Source organism: Loxodonta africana, chromosome X (genome assembly GCF_030014295.1).
Source record: "Loxodonta africana isolate mLoxAfr1 chromosome X, mLoxAfr1.hap2, whole genome shotgun sequence".
Lineage (NCBI taxonomy): Eukaryota > Metazoa > Chordata > Mammalia > Proboscidea > Elephantidae > Loxodonta > Loxodonta africana.
Window position 1 is genome coordinate 40,930,887 of NC_087369.1, and position 26,812 is coordinate 40,957,698.

Below are 26,812 nucleotides of genomic sequence, written 5' to 3' on the forward strand. Positions count from 1 at the left end.
CAAGCTATATACTGGTCATCTGGGGGGCGGGGGTAAAGTGTCCCCTGAGGGGGGTTACAGTCCTCCCGGGGAGCTAGGCAAAGAAGATGGTAGTAACAGCGCAGTCCTAAGAACCGACCCCAAGGGCTGTAAAACGAGGGAAGTTGGGGTCGGGGCCCCTGGGACCCATCCTCAGCCTAGCTGGGGTCCTGCACCCCATCTGAAACCAAGGGTATCAGGTCGCTCTGCCATTGGCGATTATCTTTGTCCATCTGTGATCACCCAAGGTTAATCGGTAGTTGATAGAGGGTATTTAAGTCCCTCCGAGGTTGCCCTGCCATCGCTACAATCTTTCTTTCAGAAACTCTTTTCCTCTTTCCCTTTCTTTCTCTATTTCTGCTCTCTGACAGCAGACCACTGGTAATTTAATTTATGGTCATTGATTTTAGTCAAGTCCTGGTTCAGATTTTTGTTTTGGGATTTTGGGTTAGAGGACGTTCTTTTGCATTGTTATTCTTTGTCTGTTTGTCTGGTTGGCACTCCTCTAGGTGGGGGGGCTGCGTCCTTCTGTCTGAATGCATTTAAAACTGGTGTTCTTTGTCTGTGTCTTTGTGCGAGTGTGTAGGTGTAGGAACAGGATAATCCTAAAAACTTTCCAAAGCGTCCACCCTTAAGGTGTACTTCAGAGAACTGAGATAAATTTGGTTGTGATCATGGGGAAAAGAGAAAGTCCTGCATGCCATGGCCAGGGTTGGCGATGAATAGGCCTTACAGCTGCAGCAGTGTGTGCGGCTCACCTCCCGGACCTGTGCGGGGATGGAGGAAGGGGTAGACAATTAACCAGGGAAGGCAGTTCAGGTGTCCTGGGAATTTTCCCTTGCCGTCGCCCCATACGATGTGGAGGGTACCCTACCGAGGGACAAATGTGGCCCTGGGTGCCACAAGCCAGTACAGAGCCAACAGGGAGGGCTAGCCCCCGGCCGGTATCCCCTCCACCAAATAACTCTGGTGGTGAATAGGGGCCAGGTTCCCTTTAGTACAGCAGGCCTGATTAACTGGAAGAATAACACCTCAGGATGTCGAGAGAAACCAAAGAAATTGTATGAACTGTTTACTGCCATCTTGAACTCTTTTGATTCCACCTGGGCAGGCTATCAATCTCTCTTAAGTACCTTCCTCCTCCCGGAAGAGAAGAAGATGATCCTAGACAAGGCTGGAGAGAAAGCCCAGAGGTGACATGATGCTTGATGGACCAGAGATGCAGTTGATGACATACTCCCCCTTCAAGACCCCACTGGGACCACAATCACACAGTAGAATATGGTAGGCTCCCCCCATGTCAGGACTGTCTTTTATTGAGCCTTATATGTGAAGTGCCTAAGCTCTTAGATTGGAACAAAGTACGTGAAATTAACCAGTGTAATGATGAGGACCCTGCAGCCTTCCTTGAAAGAGTTATAGAGCCTTTAGACAATATACTGATCGAGATCCAAAGGACCCAACAAATGCTCACATTGTCAATAATATTTTTATAAGACAGTGTGCCCCGGATGTTGGGAACCAACTTCACAAAATAGAGGAAAGAGTAACTATGAGTATCGAACACCTACTCGAGTTGGCTTTCAAGGTCTATAACAAAAGAGAAGAAGACAAAGGCAGGAAGTGCCGGGTTGCCCTACCGGCAACAGCAGCAACATTACAGAAACGGTATAGACCCCCTAGAAGAAAAACACCTTAGCAAGCCCTGACCCTGACCCCCGCTGGAGAGAACCAGTGTGCATATTGTGAGCAGGATGGCCACTGACAGGGACAGTGTCCTGAGAGTGAGTACCGAGTAACTCAATACCAGGCCTCTCTAGTCAGTAATCCCTGTGCATCAGTCCAATCCCTTGCGGCTCCAGATTCAGCCACCCCTCTTCCCACTCTGTTCCTGAGAGACTCTGTCCACCGTGACCCACAAAATCAACCTCTAAGAGATGCCAGTTTAGAGATCTTCATAGGTGGGAGTAGCTTCATTGAGGGTGGCCAAAGGAGAGTGGGCCATGCAGTTGTCAGCCACACCGAGGCCCTGGATGCAAACGCTCTCCCAAATGGAACCTCAGCCCAAAAAGCTAAGCTGGTTGCAGTGTTCCAGGCCTCCCGGCTGGCCAAGTCAAAAACAGTGACCGTTTGTATAGATCTAGAGTATGTGTTGTCAGTTTTACGGGTATATGGGATTTTGTGGAAGCAAAGAGAGCTTTTAAATTGGGTCAGTAAAGAAATCAAACACACCCAACAGATTTTACAACTCCTTGAGGTGGTGTCACTCCCCGCCACTCTGGCTGTGGTACACTGCAAAGGACATCAACAGGAAGATAGAGTAGTGGCCCAAGGCCACCAAAGGGCCGACTTATAGGCCAAGCAAGCAGCGAGAATGGTGACCGCAGTAGTAGTGACTGATTCTAGCTTGCCATGAGCTACAGAAGACCTTTATAGTTGCAAAAATAGGGGCCAGACAGGGAAAAAACAACCGATGAAGCTTGGAGGAGTAAAAAGGTAGAGAGCAAGAAGAACGAAGAGAAAACAAAAAGGTGAGAAGGAAGTAGAAAGGTAGAGAAGAAAGGGAGGGATGGCTCCAGACTGGACTGTCCTGGGTTTCTAGGAAAAACCTAAATGTAAATATATTGGTTTATTCTGCTACTGGATCAGGTTTTAGAGTTTTGTGAGCAGCTGGCTCTGCACCACTTGTCACTCTGTATGGTCACTCTCAATATTAAAGACCACTACTTACAAAAAAAAAAAAGACAAGATCTTCTTGGAGCACTACAGACTCGGCAGGAGGACAAACCCCTGGCACTACAATTAAGATCGCCAAAAAGGGAGAGTAGATCCACAACTCTCGCCTCTAGCTGCCTGCTACTCACGATACTGACCAACAAGACCTGCAGAACAGTAAGAGTTGACAAGACAGTAATAACTGAAAACCTCAGGCTTCAGAGGATGTAAAGTGATAGACAATTGTGCCAGCTGACTGTCGTCTCCTGGCAATTGTGCAGGTTGTTATTCATGACTCTGTTCAAGTTTGCCACCGGTATGCAGCCTTATATCCTGCTTGTTTATTTCCTGTGTCTCCTTAGAAGAAAAATGGGGTCCCCAGAAGGGCAGGATAATTATCTCATTAACACCTCAAACGCTCTCCACTTAAAAGATCACTGGGTTCGCTTCACTCCTCCACCAGAACTAAAGACAATGTAGAGGCAGTCCCGGTGCAGGTGCCCCCACCTACTAAAAACACCACTAGATTCCTCATGCGATGGGTCTTCCCCGGGGCCCTTCTTCCATTAATTACAATAGGGACTTTGTCCAACAGACTGTGCAGGGTCTCACTGACTCCACTGCTAAAACCCAGGCAATTGGAATGAGACAACTTCTCTCCAGACTAATCTGACCAACCAAGTGTATTACATGGAGATACCTAGTGAGAGAAGAGAACCAAGAATTTCCCAAGAACTTTTTATTTGCTCCTTGACTACTGCTTGCCCAAGCACATGGGGCCTACAGCGCCGGACACACTCATTTACCTCCGAAACACATTTACAACGCCACAAGAGAAAAATACCAAAGCCCTGAATGCCAAGTGTACCGACCAGGGCTTCATGGTCCCCTGGCTCAGAGCTTGTGGAGGTGCAGTTGGCTGGAATGAGCTGGTGCCACCCTCGGCGGCTGTGCCATCACTGAATCTTTGTGTGCCCCTGGTGAATGTGTCTGTGTGTGTGGGTCTGGCTGTTGCCTGGGTGACCGCAGGCCGACTTGTTGTTGTCCTAGCTGTGGATGGACAGCTTCTTACATCGGCCCTGTCACAACCACCGGTCAGTGTTCCCTAGGACTTTTGTTTCTCTCAGGCACCAGTGTCTGCATGTACTGGGCCTCCAGGCGAGCCTCAGGTTGTAGACTAAAGAGGGCGCTGGGTTTAATCCTAACTGGGGCTGGTGCAGTAATAGGGCTTCTGGCCCCCTGTTGAGGACTCGAGCCCCTCCAAAATAAATGGCTACACAAGTTCATCCAGGGCCCAACTTCACAAACTATCTGAGATATAGTAAAGGCGGCAATCCCGAACTTTACATGGTGTCTTCCCCTTCTAAGATCCTTGGCCATGGTGGTCCTGCTGCTTGTATTCAGGCCTTGTTTGTTTAACCTTTTAGTAAAGCTTGTGTCTTCCAGGCTTCAAAAGTTCCACCTGCAAATGATGCTACGACTGGGATATCACACCATCTCCCCCCAGCAGGTTCCAGCTAGAGCCTTCTTCTATGCCAGCACCCCTAGCCAGCAGGAAGAAGCTACAGAAGATGAGACCTTCAGCCCTAAATCCCTTATAAGATTTAAAGGAATCTGTTAGAGGGGGGGATTGAAACCTCTGCAGAGACATTCCCCCACTCCGCCGCAGTTCCCCGCCCCCCTCGCAGCCCGCCAAGCCACAGCTTCTAACTGCAGTTTGGCCCGACCAGGCTGCGGCCCTAACAACAGTTTGAATTTGGCGTCAGAATCCTGTGCATGCGCGAACCAAGATTTTGGCGCATGCGCAGGACCTGAAGAGCTGTGTCCTCAGTCTGTCCTTGGACCTGAACATCACTGACATGATTCAACATCCGGACCTCCAAATGTGGACATGGGAGGGCTAAGGGCAGAGAGTTCAGGGCACCAAATCCAACCCCCAGACGCCATTAGAAATAAAAAGCTCCCCAACTCCCTGAGACAGGAAGCACCTGGCCTTATGGTTGCTATACCCCACTTTGCTTCTTGTCTGTGCAGACAAAAATTTCTACTTTCTGTTTCCCTTGCAACTGGTGGTGTGGCGTCCATCCTATTTCGTTCGGCTAATAGGAGTGGACAAGAACACTCGTTCAGTTAAAAGGTCATGAAAGCTCCATAGATACATCCGAAGTCCATGAGGGACCAAATTACTGAGCTGAGGGCTATGGGGCCATGGTATTGGGGTACATTTAGCTCAATTGGCATAACATACTTTATAAAGAAAATGTTCTACATTCTACAACAGTGAGTAGCATCTGGGGTCTTAAAAATTGTGAGTGGCCATCTAAGATCCTCCACTGCTCCCAACTCATCTGGAGCAAGGGAAAATGAAGAAAACCAAAGGCACAAGGGAAAGATTAGTCCAAAGGACTAATCGACCGTAAGTACCACAGCCTCTATCAGACTGAATCCAGCACAACTAAATGGAACATGGCTACCACCACTGACTGCTCTGATAGGGATCACAATAGAGGATCCTGGACAGAGATGGATAAAAACGTAGAACAAAATTCTAACTCACAATAAAAAAAAGGAGCAGACTTAGTATCTGACAGAGACTGCAGAAACCCCGAGAATATGGCCCCTGGACACCCTTACGGCTCAATGCTGAAGTCACTGCTGAGGTTCAGCCAAAAGATTAGGCAGGCCCATAAAACGAAACAAGTCTAAATGGGCACACCAGCCCAGTGGTGAGGATGAGAAGTCAGGAGAGGACAGGAAAGCTGGTAATAGGGAAACCAAGGTCGAGAAGGGGAAAGTGTTAACATATCGTGGGGTTGGCAACCAATGTCACAAAACTATATCTGTATTGTTTAATAAGAAACTTGTTTGCTCTGAAAACCTTCATCTACAATTAACAACCACTTTGGAAATCTATTTGGTGCTTCCTTAAAAAGGCTAGAAAAAGAACTACCATACGAACCAGCAATCCCACTCTTTGGAATATATCCTAAAGAAATAAGAGCCTTTACACAAACAGATATATGCACACCCAAGTTCATTGTAGCACTGTTTACGATAGCAAAAAGATGGAAGCAACCAAGGTGCCCATCAACGGGATGAATGGATAAATAAATTAGGGTATATTCACACAATGGAATACTATGCATTGATAAAGAGCAGTGAGGAATCTGTGAAAAATTTCATAACATGGAGGAACCTGGAAGGCATTACGCTGAGTGAAATTAGTCAGTTGCAAAAGGACAAATATTGTGTAAGACCACTATTATAAGAACTTGAGAAATAGTTTAAACTGAGAAAAAAACATTCTTTTGCGGTTGCGAGAGGAGGGAGGGTGGGAATGGGGTATTCACTAATTAGTTGGTAGAGAAGAACTACTTTAAGTGAAGGGAAAGACAACACACAATACGGGGGAGGTCAGCACAACTGGACTAAACCAAAAGCAAAGAAGTTTCCTGAATAAACTGAATGCTTCGAAAGCCAGTGTAGCAGAGGCAGGAGTTTGGGGACCATGATTTCAGGGGACATCTATGTCAATTGGCATAATAAAATCTACCAAGAAAACATTCTGCATCCCACTTTGAAGAGTGGCATCTGGGGTCTTAAACGCTAGCAAGCAGCCATCTAAGATGCATCAATTGGTCTCAACCCACCTGGATCAAAGGAGAATAAAGAACACCAAGGACACAAGGTAATCACGAGCCCAACAGACAGAAAGGGACACATGAACCAGCGACTACATCATCCTGAGACCAGAAGAACTAGATGGTGCCCAGCTACAACCAATGATTGTCCTGACAGGGAACACAACAGAGAACCCCTGAGGGAGCAGGATAGCAGTGGGATGCAGACCCCAAATTCTCATAAAAAGACCAGACTTAATGGTCTGACTGAGACTGGAAGGACCCCGGTGGCCATGTCCCCCAGACCTTCTGTTGGCCCAGGACAGGAACCATTCCCGAAGCCAACTCTTCACACATGGATTGGACTGGACAATGGGTTGGAGAGGGATGCTGGTGAGGAATGAGCTTCTTGGATCAGGTAGACACTTGAGACTATGTTGGCATCTCCTGCCTGAAGGGGAGATGAGAGGGTAGAGGGGGTTAGAAGCTGGTGAAATAGACAAGAAAGAGAGAGTGGAGGGAGGGAGCGGGCTGTCTCATTAGGGGGAGAGTAATTGGGAGTATGTATCAAGGTGTATAATAAGTTTTTATGTGAGAGACTGACTTGATTTGTAAACTTTCGCTTAAAGCACAATAAAAATTATATATATAAAAAAGTACAATTAAAAAAAAAAAGAACTTAGTTTCCCCATAGAGGAGGACAGATACTAATGAACAAGATAGTAAGCAAAGTGTAAGTGGTGAGGAACTGGGCTCAGGTTAAAGACTCTTTGATTTGGATCATAGTAAAAGGGTAGCAAGACAGACACTTAAAGATAACAAAAGATTTGCATTCTCTTTCTTCACTCAGAAGTTACTGTCTAGTTGAGCTAAGACCCAATTCCTAGGTTTCTTTATATCTGTTCTTAAAGCATAATGGTTCAGAGTACAACTGCCCAAGAAAGATCTGAATTCCATCGCTTACTGTGTCTTAAAGCAAATATCTTAACATTCTCTGAACCTCCATTTCGGCAGCTGTAAAATGAGGTCAATAATAAAATTCGTGCATGAACTAATGTATGCTAAAAGATTAACATGATAGATGATACACAGAAAATAGTCAATTTTAGCTCTCATCATTTTCTTTGTTCCATGAAGATAGTTCCCTGTCAGTTATTGCTTCCTATTCTATACATTATTGGTTAACACAGTCCCTAACACGTAGTATGCTTGTATAATTATATGTTAGATAAGTGAGTATTTGGTAGGAAATAAACAATTTGGCAATGAATGAAAGAAAATAATTAAAGCCGTAGCTGGAAAGGTTATATAGTTAAGTAAAGATTTATGTCATATAACAAACCATGCCAAAATTTAGTGGCTCCAAACAACAGCCATTAACTTGTTCATGAGTCTGTTGTTTCAGTTGGGATGGCACATCTCTGCACCATGTAGTGTTGTCTGGGTTCACTCCTGAGTTTGTGGCCAGATGATGACCCGTGGCCTCACCCACATGTCTCTTGTTGGCAAAGGAGGTATCTAGGCCATTTAGCTCTCACCATCCAGGAGGCTAACCTGCATTTTTTCACACGGCGGTGGTCACAAGGTATCCCTTTTCAAGTCTCAACTTGTGTCACATTTGTTATTATCCCATTGAACAAAGCAAGCACTATGGCCAAGCCCAGGGTCAGTATGGGAAGGGACTTCCCATGGCTTGGACAACAGGGAGGGTAATCAGTGTGGCCATTTATGCACAGGTGAAAAAAATGCACCAGATAGATCTCATGATATTTTAGCATATTTACTGAAAAGGGAAAGTTGCTGATGAAGAAAGCAAGATAAACTTCTGAAAGGCAAGACGAGTTCATAAGACCAAGAATTTTCAGGAGCCAGAAGGGTTCCTGGACATCTCTTCCTCTGAAACTCAAAGGGGAGGTGAAGTGATGGGTATAAGAGAGGGATGTGGCTGCTAAAAGAAACTAAGGCAGTTCACAACCTTACCAGTTACTGTTGAGTTGATTCTAACTCATGGTTTCCCCATGTGTGCCAGAGAACAACTGTGCTCCATAGCGTTTCCAATGGCTGATTTTTCAGAAGTGGTGGAGAGGGTGCATGGCCTTGCAGCAGAGAGATTCCTCCTTGGCTTTAACGAAGGCTGCCTTTGCAGGATTCTTTGATGGCACTGCTCTAGGACCCCACAAGGCTCCTCTTTTCCTGGTGAGGACCCTGTAGAGGAAATTAGAGGGAGGATTAGGTTGCAGATTGCTAGCCCTGCTTGGGGCTTACTGGGGTGACAGCAGGGGCTGGCACTAGGGACTCTCTGTACTGGGTTAGTTGGGGCTTCTTCTCAGTGCACCTTCAGGGCCATCATATCAACTGCAGGTAGGGCCACAGCCACTCCCCTCTGCTACTCTGAACTTGACACCTCAAATCCTTCTGGGATCCAGAAGGAGGAACTGAAGGAGTAGCTCAGCCACCACTCCCGGCAGGGTGTCTCAGTGTTGACAGCACAATGGGGCCTGTTTTGTCTGGGTTTCCTTGGAGGCCTCAGTCTTCCACAAGGGTCCTCATCTTGGGTGCCCACTTTGACCAGATCTCTCACCTCCCTGAGATGCCCTGGAAGAAGTAACTGCAACTCACTAAGTCAGCATGCCGGGTCCCCAGGTTTGAGAGTAGGGGTGGGGCTTTATGGTTCCCCCTTACTTCTGGGAGGAGTCACCTCGTCATAACTCGGTGTCCTTACCTTGATTCCTCTTAGGGAACAAGTCTCCTGCCTCTGCTGAGTAGGCCTCCCCATTAGCCCAAGGACTTCATGGCATTGAGATGACCCACCCTCAGGAGAAAATGAGGGGGCACCTCAGTGTGATATCTCTGACCTTGGCTTTACAGGTTCAATAGTAGAGGGGGGACGTTGTACAGCCTCCTCTCTTCTTGTTTGCTGCGGGGTTAATTCCATCTTTCCTCTTGAAGAATTTTTACCTTGACTTCCACCAGGTCCTGGGATTCCTCTCTCTGCTGAATTGGGGCTTAATCTTAGTCCCTCATTTCCCTGAGACCCTCCAGGCGGGAGTCAAGGGTCACCTGAGCTTGTCAGATTTCTCCTGGGCTCCGGAGGGTCATGGCATTAGCAGGGCTCAGTGTAGCCCTCCCTATCTTGGGTCGAGTGGTCCCTAGTACCTCAACATGTCTTCCCCTTGACTTTGCACCATTCTTGGGACCCCTACCCTCTGATGACCTGAGGCCATACCTCTCAGACCAAAGACCACACCTTCCTGAGACCTCAGAGTTGGAAGTCAGAGTGACCCATATCCTTTGCAGGCTGTTTCGGGAATCCTAGGGCTGGCCAGCATGGCAGGGAGTCAGCTGACCCCGAGTTCTGAATTGGTGACCCCTTCAATCCTCACTCAGGCTTCTGACCTTGCTTCCGGGAAGGGATTCCTCCCTCTACTAACTTAAGTCCGCCCGGAGACAGCGATAGGGTTGATGGCTCAAACTAAGGCCCTCACCTCCACAGAGGGTAGTCGGGGTGCTGCACATCTAGCTACCCCTCCGTGGGGGCTCCCAGAGATGACAGCAAGCTTCGCCTGTGGAAAGCCCCTCTTTTAAAGGGAACCCTCCTCTTTAGCACTAAGGGTCCTCCCCTCACTTGCAGTTACGGTCTCAGTCTCCCCCCTCTTCAGAACTCAGGTGCTTTCTTGGACCAACGTCCTCTCATCCTGAGACTTTACAGGCCGAAGTCAGCCTGGTGGTCTTGAGGCTGGCGGTAGGGGCGGGACTTTGTGGGATCTCTTCTGTTCTGGGTTAGGTGTCCCCTTAGTCCACATTAAGGGTACTCACCTGGACTCCTGACCAGTCCTGAGACTCCACCATCCTCCGATGATGAAAGTCTCAACCCCGTCAGACCAGAGGCCTCGCCTTCCTGGCACTTTCTAGATGGAAGTCAGTGCCCACCTGTCACATCTGGCCAAGGCTATAGGGGGGCCTCCGAGGACCAAGGCCATAGGGGGGAGTTTCTGAGGGCCAATAGCAGAGGCAGCGCTCTTAGGACCCTGCTTTTCTGGGGTTAATTGGTCACTACAGTCCACATTCAGGGTCCTCACCTTGACTCCTGATTAGTCCTGAGACTCCCCCCTCCTCTGCTGAGGAGATCTCACAGCACCCCAAACCAGAAGCTACACCTTCCCAGTACTTCCTAGATGGAAGCTAGGACATGTCGCATCTGTACAAGGCTGTAGGGACGGCCTCCAAGATTTAAGACATTTGTGGTAGGGGCCAGGGACCCTGAGGGCCGACAACAAGGGCAGGACTCTTGGGACTCCAGTTTTCTGGAGTGAGTGGTCCCTTTAGTGCTCACGCAGGGTTCTCACCTTGATACCTATCACAGCCTGGGAGACCCGCTTATGAAGACCTGACTCAAAGGCTTGGAAAAGGATTCTCTCCATGACGAGACCCTAGAGGGACAGGTCATGATGTGCTGCACCGTACACTTGCCTGGGACCTCACAGGATTGCAGGCTGTTTCACTGCTCCTGGGAGATCTTTTTAGGCGGTAGGTCACCCCATAAACACCCAGGGTCCACATCTAAATCCAGTTAGGGACAAGACTCCTCCCTCTGCAGAACTGTGGGTGCCCCTTTAGACCACACCCTTCTACCCTGAGACCATTTAGGAAGAAATGATGGGCACCTCTTTGAGAGAACTCTCTCAGAGGCTTCCCAGGATTAAGAACAGAGGCAGTGCTCTCTTCTGCTCCTTCTGTTGATGGGGTTCCCACTCATAACACTCAGGATCCTCACCTTGCCTCCTTTGACGGCCTGAGTCTCTTCCCTCTCTGGACCTGGGGTATGCCCACAAGACCTGATACCCTCCAGGCAGAATTGAGGAGACTCCTCATCCTGACAACTCTGTCCTGGGCCTCCCTGGGCTGACAGAGGGGGCATTTTGTGTGAACTCCTCCATCTGGGTTGGGTGGTTCCCTCCTTCCTCATTCAGTCTTCATCTTAAACCTGACCAGTCCTGAAAATCCACTCCCTGCTGAATCCCAGGCTGCTCCCCTCATATCAAGGTCTTCACTGACCTGGGACCTCGGATTTGGACGTCAGGATGAGTCATATCTAGCCAGGAATGTTCAAGATCTCTCAGAGCCAACTGCAACGCCAGGACAATAGGGGATGTCACTCTTCTCGAGGAGCCGCCCATCATCTTCATCTTCATTTAGGGTCATCACGTACATATCTATCAGAGGCTGAGTGTCCTTGCTTTGCCGACTTGGTGGATGTCCTTAGGCCACCATATCAGGTCCCTGAGAAACCTGGAAAATAAGTGAGGGCACTACCTGGGGCTCTCTAGGAGGTCTGAGTGCAAGCCCTGCAGTTCTTTGCGTAATCCCTAAATTCTGGTGTGTTTTTCCTCTGTTTTCATTCACTGGGGTCCTCTTCTTGGCTCCGCTTTGATTAAAGGCTTCCTGAGAAATGCAACATCCTTGCAAACTCAAGGAAATTTGCTATTGGAAATCTTGCAGAGATTGGTTCCCTGCCCAAGGGTGAGGAGAGCCATGATGTGGGGAAGCTGCAGCCAAAGACAAGAAGCCCAACGCAGGCAGTGGGCTGTCAGAAAACCAGGCTGATCTCATGCTTTCCTTCGGCGACACACAGAGGCTCTTGTAATGTTTGTTCTGATAGATCTAGTTTCTACATGCAGGGCCCCTCCAGGATGATTTTATGAGCCCCAAATCTTTTCAGGTTATCTGGCCTTGTATATATAAGTGTTTGTATTGTCACTGAGTATTATCTTTTCCTTTCCCTTATTCATATGTCTCACTTATTCTAGTATTCACATAGCTCTGTCTATACAGTCCAACTCAATGCTCTGGGCACAGGGTTATTCATTTTCTTACCTGAGAAACATTTTGCAGTGGAGAGAAGAACAGTAAATTAAGAGACAAACGGTAAGCCTCTGGCTGGGAGGAATGGTCAAACAGTGTGGGCTCCAGACGGATTCAGACCAGGGGTCTAATCTAGCTTGCTCATGTACTAGACTTGCAAACTCAAATACATTACCAAATACTCTGAGCTCCAGGTTCTTCTTCTGTGAAGTGGGATTGATAAGCCCTGTCTTCTAGGGCAGGGGCATTGTGTGCAAGGCATGAGAACCACCTGGCAACGTGACTGTGCACATCAGGTCTTTAAAGAATGACACTTGTTACTATGATTATTTTGACACCACACAATACCACCTGCCCATCTGAGAATTTTTTTTTGTTTTCTCCAGGTTTTGTAAGAATATGCAACGCTCTAGGACAAAGAAAACCAAATGAGAATACTACTTAGAAAAAAAAACTAAGTAATATTTTACAATAACTTCCTAATGTCGGGTCAATTCCAACTAAATGCAACCCCATGTAGAACTGCCCTATAGGGTTTCCTTGGCTATAAATTTTCAAAAAGATTGCCAGTTCTTTCTTCTGCGGTGCCACTGGATGGGTCTTCACTGCCAACATCCATGTTAGTAGTCCAGGTCAAAGCATTTTATCAGTTATTAGAGAGTATCATAGTTATCTAGTGCTGTTATAACAGACATACAACAAGTTGAAGGCTTCAGCAAATAGAAATTTATTTTCTTACAGTTTAGGAGCCTAGAAATCTGAATTCAGGTGCGGGAAAGCTTTGTTTGCTGTGGGGGAAGGTCCTTGTCTTTCTTAAGCTCTGTTTCTTCTTTCCTTGGAGATCTCATGGGGCCTGGCAACTATCATTTCCCACTTGCAATTACTTGCTTGCCAAATCACCTCCTTTATATCTCAAACTAGACTGGACTTAAGACACCACCCGGAAAAAAACAAAACAAAACACTGCTGTCCTGAAGATTCTGACTCACAGGGACGCAACAGGACACAGCAGAATTACCCCATAGGGTTTCCGAGGCTGTAAATCTTTATAGAAGCTGACTGCCACATCTTTCTCCTTTGGAGAAAGTGTTGGTTGACTAAAGACACACCTTACAATCCTCTTTAACATAACAACATATTCCCAAATGGCATTATAACAACGGTTATTGGGTCATTATTTACATCACCTGTTTTGGGGGCACATGGTGGTTAAATTCAATCCATAGTAGGGAGTAAATTTTTTAACGTGCATGTGGGTAGACTGTTCCCGTTTAATGAACACAAAGCTCTTAGAAGTGCTGTCAAGGACAAACAATTTCCCCTCCCAACTGTCCTTCCATCTATGTCACTCCAATTTTCATCACCATGGCCAAAAGTCCAGTCTTCACTTGGTATTTGCCAAATGACACTCTTGACAACCTCATTCTACCGTCCTTTCAATGACATGGCCTCTGGCTCCCCCAGCCAAAGGCAAAAAGCTACTAACACTGGCTTCCTTACATGGAGTATCTCCCTATTTCTCAGAAACATTGGAAATGATGTACATGACACACACAGTCAGCACTTGTGTTCAAGAGCACTGGGACAAGAACACAAGACACCTTCCGGAGTGCCCCAGGGGGCATTTCTCTCTGGTTTACCCCCAGTTCCAGAGGCAGTGTGAAGAGCTGGTTGCCATTCCAGGCGCAGCCATTCCACACTGAGACACATGATGGGAATGTCTGACTCTGCACACCCCTCCCTCAGCCTCATCTGGACTCGCCCCCGCTCCCAGCCTCACCCCTACCTGCTCTTCTCACCCCCTACCCGCTCTTCTCACCCCCTACCCTTCCCTAGTCTATGCTTTCTAACTTAAAATTTCCCCCACTCCCACTGAGAGATCAAAGTTTCCCAATATCCCCAAATGCCCTCCCTCAGGGCATTTACACTAGAGGGAACCTTGAAGTACTCACTCCTTTTCTACTAGTCCTGAGGTCCTTGGAGAGTATCTCAACTTCCTCCTTATTCATAGCTGCTGTTAGACTCTAAAATCTATACACGGGCTTCGACACCTTTGCTTAAAGGGCCCCAGTACTAGCATGGAGCCTTCCAAAGGGCAGACGCTCAGTTACTGCTTGGGGAAAATAAGAGGCAGGGAACTGGAGCTCAAATCATCACAATTTATTTTCTCCCACATCCTTAAATAAGCCAAACAAATCCAGGCACATGAATATTCTACTTTTACCAAACGGGGAAACAAAGAACTGACCAAATTTTGTGGTTTTCCACCTCTACCTTTTGATCCCAACTAACTCTTGTGGATATCTTTAATATTTCCAAGAACATCCTTATTCCGATACCACGTTAACTAGTTCTGGATTCATAAGAAATGATTCAAGATTTTCAATTTGTTTTACATAATACAAAACTATTACCCCTAAATCTGAAAAACAACAATAAACGCATGAGGGTGAATTTAGATTCTGAATCTTAACGATCCTTCAGTTAAAAAGAACATTTGAAAAATATAAAAAACGAGCTAAATCTACAAGTCACTCAAGTGTAACGGGAATACAAGATGACATACACGTGCTCCCTCCAGCCCCATGTTGCCTCCACTACTTAGAAAGTTAACCAGCCATTTTCAACAACAAAGTGAAGAATCTGCATCAGACGTCACCAGGGATGGGAGAACCAGCTGGACTCGCCCTGACACTAGCCCTGGCCCTGGCATGAGGACAAGCCCCGGCCCATTCTCTGCCTGTGGCTCTCTCTTCCTCATCTCTACAAGTTTCTTTATACAAGGCTTGGAAGGCACCGGAGTTGATATCCTTGACCTTGGCCAAAAACTCCAGGACTTTTGTCTTGCTGCCTTCAGCTTGGGCTCTGGGACCCCACAGGAATTCGTAGCGTGGAGGATCACTGTTGGGCACCTGCCGGTATTCCAGGTACTTTGCCTGCACCAAATCTTTGGTGATGAGCTTCCGGGGCTCCCCAAAGATGAAGTGCGTCTTCCCATCGTACATCCCAAACACATTCAAGAATTCCCACATCTCCTCCTCGGTGGCCCGGTTGCCATTCATGGAGATCATGGCCAGGAGAGGCATCAGAAGCCCGGTCTTGGGAAACCCCTTGCCACCACTCAGATTCTCTTCCTCGGTGATCTCCAATTTGCTGACAAGGGTATAGGATTGACCTTTGGAATCGATTTCCTTCACGTCAAGGCCAAAGAACACCTCTATGCGCTCAGAGGCTCCCCTCAGGATCTCAGGGAAGTGCTCCTTGTACCTTTTGTTGATGATCTTGATCATTTTTCCCTTGGTAATGCACTCTTGCATTTCATACTTGGACAGCAGGAACTGCAACAACATGGTCACCCTCCTGGTTAGAGGGTCACTATGTGACCTTTCACTGGGGGCTCGGGCAGAAGAGGAACTTGGACCTCCCTCACCTTGGCCATTGGCCCCTCTAGGAGCTCTTCTGCCCGAAGCACCTGCAGCAGTGGTGGTGGATGGGGCTCCCTGAGACCCCTGGGGAGTGCAAGCAGCAGGGGAGCTCTGGGGAGGCCCCCCAAAAGGAGAAGAGGAAGAGGAGGGGCACCCTTCCTCCTCTGCTGCAGTGGCCTGAGCACCCTGGACACTGTGGGTGTCACCATGGGCCTGGTGACGTTTCTCACGGGCACGAAGCTTACTCTTATGACCACGAGGCATGATGACTCTGCTCAAGGATAGCAGGCAGGAGTGCAGAAAGAGGGGAGGTGATGCGAACCCACAAGAGGAGGGAGGCTGAGAGAATGTGTGCCCCTGTAGTGGGGAGATGCCTCCTTGGCTTTCACAACTGACGCCTCTGCAGGATTCTTGAGGACACTGCTCTAGAACCTCACAAGGCTTCTGTTGTCCTGGTCAGGACCCTGTAGAGGAAATTAGAGGAAGGATTAAGTTGTAGATTGTCAGCCCTGCTTGGGGCTTACTGTGGTGACAGCAGGAGCTGACACTAGGGACTCTCTGTACTGGGTTATTGGGGATTCTTCTAATTTCACTCCTCGGGCCATGATATCAACTGCTGGCAGAGCTATAGCACCTCCCCTCTACTACTCTGACTCTGAAATCTCAACTCCCTCTGGGCCCCACAAGCAGAAACTTAAGGAGCAGCTCAGCCACCACTCCTGGCAGGGTATCTCAGTGATGAAAGCACATCAGGGCCTATTCTGTCTGGGGTTCCCTGGAGGCCTCAGACCTCCACCAGCGTCTTCACCATGGCTGTCCCCTTGTACCACGTCCCACACCTTCCCGAAATGCCCTGGGAGGTAGTGAGTGCAACTCACTAAGTTACCATCCACAGGTCCTCCAGGTCCGAACGCAGTGTTGGGGCCTTATGTTTCCCCATTTCTTCTGGGAGGAGTCACCTCGTCAGAACTCAGTATCCTCACCTTGATTCCTAATAGAGACCATGTCTCCTGCCTCTGCAGAATACCCCATTGGTACCTGTTACCGTAGAGTCGATTCCGACTCATAGCAACTCTATCGGACAGAGTAGAACTGCTCCATGGAGTTTCCAAGAAGCGCCTGGTGCATTTGAACTGCTGATCTTTCCGTTAGCAGCCATAGTACTTAACCATTACGCTACCAGGGTTTCCTCTCCTGAATAAGTCTCTCCGTTAGTCCAAGAACTTCATGTCTCTGAGACCATCTGTCCCTAGGAACAAACCAGAGGCACCTCAGCCTGACACCTCTGACCGTGGCTCCCTTGGGCCAATAGCAGTAGGAGGCTTTTCTGAATCCTCGTCTCTTCTTGGGTGAGGGAAGAAGAGAAGTTAATTTCCTATTGCCTTCTAAGGAATTTTTACCTTGACTCTCACCAGTATTTAGGATCCCTCTATCTCCTAAATTGGGGCTTAAACAAAGGTGCTTCTCTCCCTCAGACACTCCAGGCAGGATTCCAGAGTCCCTGGAACTTGCCATATTTGTCCTGGGCTTCCAGGGCTAATAGCATTAGCAGAGCCCACTGCAATCCTCCCCATTTTGGGTTGAGTGGTCCTAGTATCTCAACCTTATCTTGCCTTCACTCTGCACCATTCCTGGGCCTCCACCCTCTACTGTCATGAGGCCACATCCCTCAAAGATCACATCTTCCTGAGACTCAGAATTGAAAGTCATAGTGAGCCACTTCTTCTGCACACTTTTTTCGCAATCCTAGGACTGGCCAGGGCGGCAGGGGTTACGGGACCACAGAGTTCTCAATTGGTGACCCCTTCATTCCTCACTCAGGCTTCTAAACTTATTCCTGTGTAGGGATTCCTCCGTCTACTAACTTGAGTCCGCCCAAAAGCAGCGGCAGGATTGATGGCTCAGACTAATGCCCTCACCTCCACAGAGGGAAGTCGGGGTGCTGCACATCTGGCTACCCCTGCCCGGGGGCTCCCAGAACTGACAGCAAGATTGGGCTGTGGGTGGCCCCTCTTTTAAGGGGAACCCTCTTCATTAGCACTAAGGGTCCTCGCCTGGCCTGCAGTTAGGGTCTAGGTCTCCTCCCTCTTCGGAACTCGGGTGCTTTCATGGACCAAAGCCCGCCCATCCGTAGACTTTACAGGTAGAAGTCAAGCCTGCTGGCCTTGAGAGTGGCGGTAGGGGCGGGACATTGTGGGACCTCCTCTGTTCTGCATTAGGTATCTCCTTAATCCACATTCAGGGTCCTCACCTGGACTCCTGACCAGTCCCGAGACTCCATCCTCCTCCTATGACGAAAGTCTCAGCCGGGTCAGACCAGAGGGCTCGCCTTCCTGGCACTTCCTAGATGGAAGTCGGCGCATGCCCGCCCCTCACTTCCGCCCAAGGGTTTGGGGTGGGGGCTCCGAGGGCCAAGGTCGTTCATGGGGGGGTCTCTGAGGGCCAACAGTAAGGGCAGCGATCTTAGTACCCCACTTTTCTGGGGTTAACTGGTCACCACAGTCCACATTCAGGATCCTCACCTGGACTCCTAAACAGTCCCGAGACTCCACCGTCCTCCGACCATGAAAGTCTCAACCCGGTCAGACCAGAGGCCTCGCCTTCCAGGCACTTCCTAGATGGAAGTCAGCGCATGCCCGGCCGTCACTTCCGGCCAAGGCTATAGGGGGGCCTCCGAGGGCCAACAGTAGGGCGGCGCTCTTAGGACCCTGCTTTTCTGGGGTTAATTGGTCACCATAGTCCACATTCAGGGTGTCACCTTGAGTTCTGATCAGTCCTCAGACTCCCCCCTCCTCTGCTGAGGAGAGCTCCCAGCCACCCAAACCAGAAGCTGCACATTCCCAGCACTTCCTAGATGGAAGCCAGGACACGTCACATCCGTACGGGGTTGTACCGAGGGCTTCCAAGGATCAAGGCCCTAATACAGGGGCAGGGGGGCCTCCGAGGGCCGACAGCAAGGGCAGGATCCTTGTTGGGACTCCAGTGTTCTGGAGTGAGTGGTCCCTTAGTGCCCACGCAGGGTCCTCATATTGATACCTATCAGAGCCTGGGAGTCCCGCGTATGAAAACCTGACTCACAGGCTCAGAACAAGATTCTCACCACGCCGATACCCTAGATGGACAGGTCAGGGCGTGCCGCACCGTACACTTGCCTGGGGCCTCACAGGATTGCAAGCTGTTTCACTGCGCCTGGCAGATCCTTTTTAGGCGGTAGGTCACCCCATAAACACTCAAGGTCCACACCTAACTCCATTTAGGGGCAAGACTCCTCCCTCCGTAGAAATGGGGGCTGCCCCTTTAGACCAGACCCTTCCTGCCTGAGACCACTCAGGAAGAAACTATGGGTACCTCTGTCAGAGAGCTCTCCCAGTGGCTTCCCAAGACTAAGAACAGAGGTAATGCTCTCTTCTGCTTCTTCTGTTGATGGGGTTCCCACTCATAACACTCGGGGTCTTCACTTTGCCGCCTTTGAGGGTCTGAGTCTCCTCCCTCTATGGACCTGGGGGATGTCCACAAGACCTAATACCCTCCAGGCAGAACTGAGGGGACTCCTCATCCTAACAACTCTGCCCTGGGCCTCCCAGGGCCCACAGCAGGGAGCATTTTGTGTGGCCTCCTCTGTCTGGGGTGGGTGGTTCCCTCCTCCCTAATTCAGAGTCTTTATCTTGAAAATGACCAGTCCTGGAAATCCACTCCCTGCTGAATCCAAGGCTGGTCCCCTCAGATCAAGGTCTTCGCTGACATGGGACCTCTTTTTGGAAGTCAGGATGAGCTATATATCCAGCCAGGACTGTACAAGATCTCTCAGGGGCAATTGCAAGGCCAGGACACTTGGGGACCACACTGTTCTTCAGGGGCCCTCCAAATGTCTTCATTCAGGGTCATCTCTTAGATATCTATCAGAGGTTGAGTGTCCGTGCTTTACTGGCTTGGAGTGTATCCGTAGGCCGACGTCTCAGGTCCCTGAGAAACCTGAAGAATAAGTGAGGGCACTACCTGGGGCTGTCTAGGTCTGAGAGCTGGCCCTGCCGTTCTTTGTGTGATCCCTAAATTCTGGTGTGTTTTTCTTCTCTGTTTTCATTCACTGGGCTCTTTTTCTTGCCCCCTTTTTGATGAAAGGCTTCCTGAGAAATGCAACATCCTTGCAAACTTGAGCAGTTTTGCTATTGCAAATCTTGTAGAGATTGGGTCCCTATCCCAGAGTGAGAAGTGGCATGAGGTGGGGAAGCTGCAGCCAAAGACAGGAAGCCCAGCACAGGTGGTGGGCTGTGAGGAAAACAGGCTGATCTCATGCTTCTCTCCTTCAGCCACACACAGGGGCTCATGTAACATTGATTCTGATAGATCTACTTTCTATATGCAGGGGCTCTCCAGGATAAATTTATGAGCCCCAAATCTTTTCAGGTTATTTGGCCTTGTATATTTCAATGATTGTATTGTCATTGAATATTATCTTTTCCTTATTCATATGTCTCATTTGTTTTAGTATTCACGTAGCTCTGGCTATATAGTCCAACTCAATGCTCTGGGCACAGCGTTATTCATTTTCTTACCTGAGAAACATTTTGTAGTGGAGAGGAGAGCAGTGAATTAAGAGACAAACGGTAAGCCTCTGGCTGGGAGGAATGGTCAAACAGTGTGGGCTCCAGACGGATTCAGACCAGGGGTCTAATCTAGCTTGCTCATGTACTAGACTTGCAAACTCAAATACATTACCAAATACTCTGAGCTCCAGGTTCTTCTTCTGTGAAGTGGGATTGATAAGCCCTGTCTTCTAGGGCAGGGGCATTGTGTGCAAGGCATGAGAAGCACCTGGGAACATGGCTGCACATATCGGGTCTTTAAAGAATGACACTTGTAACAATGATTATTTTCACACTGCACAATACCACCCTGTTCTAGAGGATTTTTGGTTTTGTTTACTCCACCATGTGTCAGAATATGCAGCACTCTAGGACAAAGAAAACAAAATCAGAAAAAAGTGCTGATTCGGAAGAAAAACGAAGTAATATTTTACATTAACTCCTTGCCGTTGATTCAATTCCAACTAAATGCAACACCGTGTAGAACTGCCCTATAGTGTTTCCTTGGCTATAAACTTTAAAGAAACAGATTGCCAGGTCTTTCTTCTGGGGTACCACTGGATGAGTTTGCACTGCCAACATATACATTAGTAGTCAAGGTCAAAGCATTTTATCACTCATTAGAGAGTCTCATAGTCATCTAGTGCTGTTACAACAGAAATACCACAAGTGGATGGCTTTAACAAATAGAAATTTGTTTTCTCACACTTTAGGAGCCCAGAAATCTGAATTCAGGTGCTGGCTCTAGGGCAAAGCTTTATCTCTTTGTTTGTTGTTGGGGAAGGTCCTTGTCTTTCTTAAGCTTCTGTTTCCTCATTCCTTGGAGATCACATGTGACATAGCAACTATCATTCCCCACTTCTGATTACTTGCTTGCTGAATCACCTCCTTTATATCTCAGAAGAGACTGGACTTAAGATACCTCCCCGGGGGAAAGAAAAAAAACACTGCTGTCCAGAAGGTTCTGACTTACAGGGATGCAACAGGACGGAGTAGAACTGCCCCATAGGCTTTCCAAGGCTGTAAATCTCACAGAAGCTGACTGCCACATTTTTCTCCCTTGGAGCAGCTAGTGGGTTGACTCAAGACACACCTTACAATCCCATCTCTTTAATATAACAACACACATTTCCAAATGGCATTATAACCATGGTTATCGGTCGTTATTTACAACACTTGTTTTGGGGGGACATGGTGGTTAAATTCAATCCATATTAGGGCGTACATTTTTTAATGTGCGTGTGGGTAGACTGTCCCAGTTGAATGTAACACAAAGGTCCTAGAAGTGCTGTCAAGGACAGTTTCCACTCCCAACTTTCCTTCCATCTATGTTACCCCAGTTTTCATCACCAAGGCCAAAAGTCCAGTCTTCACTTGGTGTTTGCCAAATGACACTCATGACAACCTCATTCTACCGTGCTTTCAATGACATGGCGTCTGGCTCCCCCAGCCAAAGACAAAAAGCTACTAACACTGGCTTCCTCACACAGAGTATCTCCCTACTTCTCAGGAACCCTGGGAATAATGTGCATAACCCACACAGTTGGTGCTTGTGTTCAAGAGCACTGGGACAAGAACTCCGGACACCTTCCAGTCCTGCCCCAGGGGGGATTTCTCTCTGGTTTACCCCCAACCCCAGAGGCAGTGTGAAGAGCTGGTTTCCATTCCAGGTGCAGCCCTTCCATGCTAAGACACATGATAGGAGTGTCTGACCCTGCGCACCACTCCCATAGCCTCGTCTAGACTTGCCCCGCACCCAGCCTCACCCCTACCTGCTCTTCTCACCCCTTACCCTGTATTTCCTAACTTAAAATTCCCCTAGTGCACACTAAGAGATCAAAGTTTCCCAAGGCCCCAAAATGCCCTCCCTCAGGACGTTTATACTAGAGGGAATCTTGAAGTGCTCACTCCTTTTCTACTAGTCCTGAGGTCTTGGAAAGTATCTCAACCTCCTTATTTCATAGCTATTAGAGTCTGAAATCTATACACAGGGGCTTCGACACCTTTGCCTAAAGGGCCCTGTACTAGCATGAAGCCTCCCAAAGGGCAGATGCTCAGTTACTCTGGGGAAAATAAGAGCCAGGGAACAAGAGATCAAATCATCACTATTTATTTTCTACAACAGCCTTGAATAAGCTAAACAAATCCAGACACATGTATATTTTACTTTTACCGAATGGAATAAAGGAAACCAAGAACTGACCAACATTTATGTTTATCCACCTCTATCTTGTGATCCCAACTAATTGTTGCGGATGTCTTTAATATTTCCAAGAACATCCCTATTCTGATACCACCTTTACTGAGGCAGTAAAGAGAATGCAAATCTCCTTTCTTTATCTTTAAGGGTCTGTCTCTGGCCACCCTTTTACTATGATCCATGTACCTTAGAAAAGAAAGTATACTTGGCTGCTGTCGGGTGGAGTGTTCCGTATATGTCTATGAGGTCAGGTTGGTTGATTGTGGCGTTTAGATCTTCCGTGTCTTTATGGAGCTTCTTTTTGGATGCCCTGTCCTTCACTGAAAGTGGTGTGTTGAAGTCTCCTACTATTAATGTGAAACTGTCTGTCTCACTTTTCAGTGCTGATAGCATTTGTTTTACGTATCTTGTGGCCCTGTCATTGGGTGCATAAATATTTAAAATGGTTATATCCTCCTGGTATATTATCCATTTAATCATTATATAGTGTCCTTTCTTATCCTTTCTGATGGATTTAACTTGAAAGTCTGTTTTGTCAGAAATTAATATTGCCACTCCTGCTCTTTTTTGATTGTTGTTTGTTTGATGTATTTTTTCCATTCTTTGAGTTTTAGTTTGTGTCTCTAAGTCTAAGGTGTGTCTCTTGTAGGCAGCATATAGACGGATCGTGTTTTTTTTATCCATTCTGCCACTCTCTGTCTCTTTATTGGTGCATTTAGTCCATTTACATTCAACGTAATTATGGATAGGTATGAGTTTAGGGCTGTCATTTTGATGTCTTTTTTTGTTTGTTGTTGAGTTTCTTTTTCCACTTAATTTTTTGTGCTGAGCAGTTTATATATTGTCTTTTCCTCTTATTTGTTGTTGTTGGTTTTGTTTCTGCTGAGTAGCTATGTTTATCCTGTATTTCATTTTGATGAGTAGGATTGTTAGTCTCCTTTGTGGTTACCTTAATATTTACCACTATTTTTAAAGTTTAAACCTAATGTTTATTTCTTTATATCGCCTTGTTTTCCTCTCCAAATGAAAGATCTATAACTACATTTCTTAGTCCCTCTTTATTATTTTAATGTTGTCTTCGTTTATATAATAACATCGCTGTGTCCTCTTCTGAGTATTTTTTTTTAAATCTTGATTTGTTTTTTTGATTTTCCTATCTGGGTTGACATCTGATTGCTTCGTCCAGTGTTCTCGTCTTGGGCTGATACCTGATATTATTGGTTTTCTAACCAAAGAACTCCCTTTAGTATTTCTTGTAGTTTCGTTTGGTTTTTATGAATTCCCTAAACTTCTGTTTATCTGGAAATGTCCTAATTTCACCTTCATATTTGAGAGACACTTTCGCTGGATATATGGTTCTTGGCTGGCAATTTTTTTCCTCCAATGGTTTATATAAGTCATCCCATTGCCTTCTTGCTTGCATGGTTTCTGCCAAGTAGTCTGAGTTTATTCTTATTGACTCTCCTTTGTAGGTGAGCTTTCATTTATCCCTAGCTGCATGAAAATGCTCTGTTTATCTTTGGTTTTGGCAAGTTTAATTATAATATGTCTTGTTGGCTTTCTTTTAACATCTACCTTATGCAGAGATCGATGAGCATCTTGGATAGATATATTATCATCTTTCAAGATATCAGGGAAGTTTTCTGCCAACAAATCTTCAATAATTCTTTATGTATTTTCTGTTATTCCTCCCTGTTATGGTACTGCAATCACTCATAGGTTATTTCTCTTGATAGAGCCCCACATGGTTCTTAGGGTTTCTTCGTTTTTTTCAAATTATTTCATCTGAATTTACTGTTAAATTGATTCCAATTCATGGAGACATCATGTGTGTCAGAGAACAATAGTGCATCATAGGGTTTTCAATGGCTGATTTTTCAGATGTGGATTGCCAGGCCTTTCTTCCGCAGTGCCTCTGGTTGAACCAGAACCTCCAACCTTTTACTTAGTAGACGACTGTAAAGTGTTAACCATTTGCATCACCCAAGGACTCCCAGTTCACAACAAGACCCCTTATTAAGTGAACTCTGATGTCTTGCTCATCTTGCTAGTTTCCTTTTAGCTTCTGTCAATTCTTTTGCATGCTCCCTAAGACATCTATCCTAGGTTGCATTCCACCAGAGATGCAAACATCTCCTTCGTGTTTGTATTATTTTAGAAGACTCCACGCCACGAAGCCATTTTAAAGTACATTAAACATAACAGGCACTAGAAAAGGTACTTTTTCAGTAAGACTTCTTGCTGATTCTCTACAAATTCTAGATCATCTCAGTTTGACTCTGTGGTCTATCCAAAACCAAACCAAACCTCTTTCTGTCAAGTTTATTACAGCTCAAGGCAACTCCCTGTGTGTCAGGGCACAACTGTGTTTGCTCCATAGGGTTTTCAATGTGTGATTTTTTTGGAAATAGATTGCCAGGCCTTTCTTCTGAGGCACCTCTGGCTTGACTCAAGCCACCAAAATATTTCCCCCAATGAATAAAGTGCTCCTTGGGTTGAGGCCATGTAGAGCTAGCCTTAGATCCAATTACCTTTTTCTAGTTATCATTTTTAAAAGGAAAGTTATTACAAAAAAGTTGTTTTAATATTATCTTTTTTTTTAATTTTGTTGAGTTTCAAAAGATATTACTTTCAAATTAGTTTTAAAATTTTGTTGGAAAAGTGCCACGTGCACATGGCACAAAAATTCAAATAGTAAAAAATTCTTTAAATGGAAAGAATGTCCTCTTCCCCAAAGACAACTACTGTTAAGAGTGTTTGTATCCTAGTGGTAACTTTGCTGACGGGGAACACTGTACAGAATACTGGGGAAGCCAGCACAAGTAATTCAAGGCAAGTCCATGGACGCCCCATAGACACATCCAAACTCCTTAAGGGGCCATGTTACAGGCTCAGGGCTGTAGGGTCCAAGGTCTCAGGGAATATCTAGTTCAATTGCAATAACATAGTTTATAGCGAAAATGTCCTATATTCTTTCATTGAGGAGTAGTGTCTGGGATCATAAAGCCTGTGAGCCGCCATCTAAGATACTCTACTGGTCACACTCCTTTGGGAGGAAGAAAGAATGAAGAAAGCTAAGGATACGAGTACAAGATTAGACCAAAGGACTAATGGACCACAACTACCACGGTCTCCACCAGAGTCAGTCCAGCACAACCAGATGGTGCCCGGCTACCACCACTGACTGCTCTGAGGGGCATCAACAATAGAGAGTCCTGGACAGAGCAGGGGAAAAATGTAGAATAAAATTCTAACTCACACACAAACACAAAAAACAGACTTAGTGTCTCAGAGAGCCTGGAGAACCCCAAGAGTATGGCCCCCAGACACCCTTATAGCTCAGTACTGTCATTACTGCTGAAGTTCACCCTTCAGCCAAAGATTAGGCAGGCCCATTAAAAAAAATGAGTCTAAATGGGCACGTGAGAGCATGGGCGAGGACGGGAAGGCAGCACTGGACAAGAAAGTTTGTAACAGGGAACCTAAGGCTGAGAAGGGGTGAGTGTTGACATGTCATAGGGCTAGCAACCCTTGTCACAAACAGTATGTGTATTGTTTAATAAGAAACTAGTTTGCTCTGTATACCTTCATCTATAGTATAATAAAAAAGAAAAGAAATTAGTATCCTCATAAAAGAGGACAGATACTAATGGACAAGATATTAAGCAAAGTCTAAGTGGCAAGCAAATGGAGTCAGGAAAAGACTTTTTATTCTGAATGATAGTAAAAGGGCAGCTAGACAGACCCTTAAAGATACAGAAAGCAGAGTTACATTCTCTTCACTGACGCAGAAGTTACTGTCAGACCTAAGCCTGAATTCCTAGGTTTCTGTATAACGGTTCCTAAACTAAAGGATAATGGTCCAGAGCACGGGCGCTGGGGAAAGATCTGAATTCCACCACTTACTGTGACTTAAAGCAAATATCTTAACACTGCCTGAACCTCCATTTCTGCAACTATAAAATGGGGTCAATAGTAGGGTTGGTGTATGAACTAATGTATGCTAAAAGATTAACGTGGTAGGTGGCACATAGAAAACACACAATAAATTTTAGCTATCATCATTTTCTTTGTTCCATATTTTTATAAAGATAGTTCCCATGTCTGTTATTGCTTACTAGTCTATGCATTATTGGTTAGCACAGTCCCTGTCACATGGTATGCTTCTATAATTATGTGGTATATGAGTGAATATTTGGTAGGAAATAAAAGATTTGGCAATAAATGGAAGGAAATAATGAAAGCAGTAGGTAGAAGGGTTATATAGTTAAGATTTATGTTATGTAACAAACCATGCCCAAATTTAGTAGCTCAAAACAACAGCCGTTTATCCATGAGTCTGTGGTTTCAGTTGGGATGGCACATCTCTGCACCATGTAGTGTTGTCTG

The 26,812-nt window shown here is 46.6% G+C and overlaps 1 protein-coding gene across 1 annotated transcript; it reads right to left on the reverse strand.

Moving 5' to 3' along the window:
- Nucleotides 1-12,793: 12,793 nt before the first annotated feature.
- LOC100674850 (melanoma-associated antigen B2-like) lies at nt 12,794-16,608 on the reverse strand. Its single transcript, XM_003420186.3, has one exon. It carries the CDS (start codon nt 15,902-15,904, stop codon nt 14,864-14,866), a length of 1,041 nt encoding a protein of 346 aa, XP_003420234.1. The 5' UTR covers nt 15,905-16,608; the 3' UTR covers nt 12,794-14,863.
- Nucleotides 16,609-26,812: the final 10,204 nt, after the last annotated feature.

Coding starts and splice junctions, on each gene's coding strand:
- LOC100674850 (XM_003420186.3), bottom strand. CDS start 15,904: ATGCCTCGTGGTCATAAGAGTAAGCTTCGTGCCCGTGAGAAACGTCAC.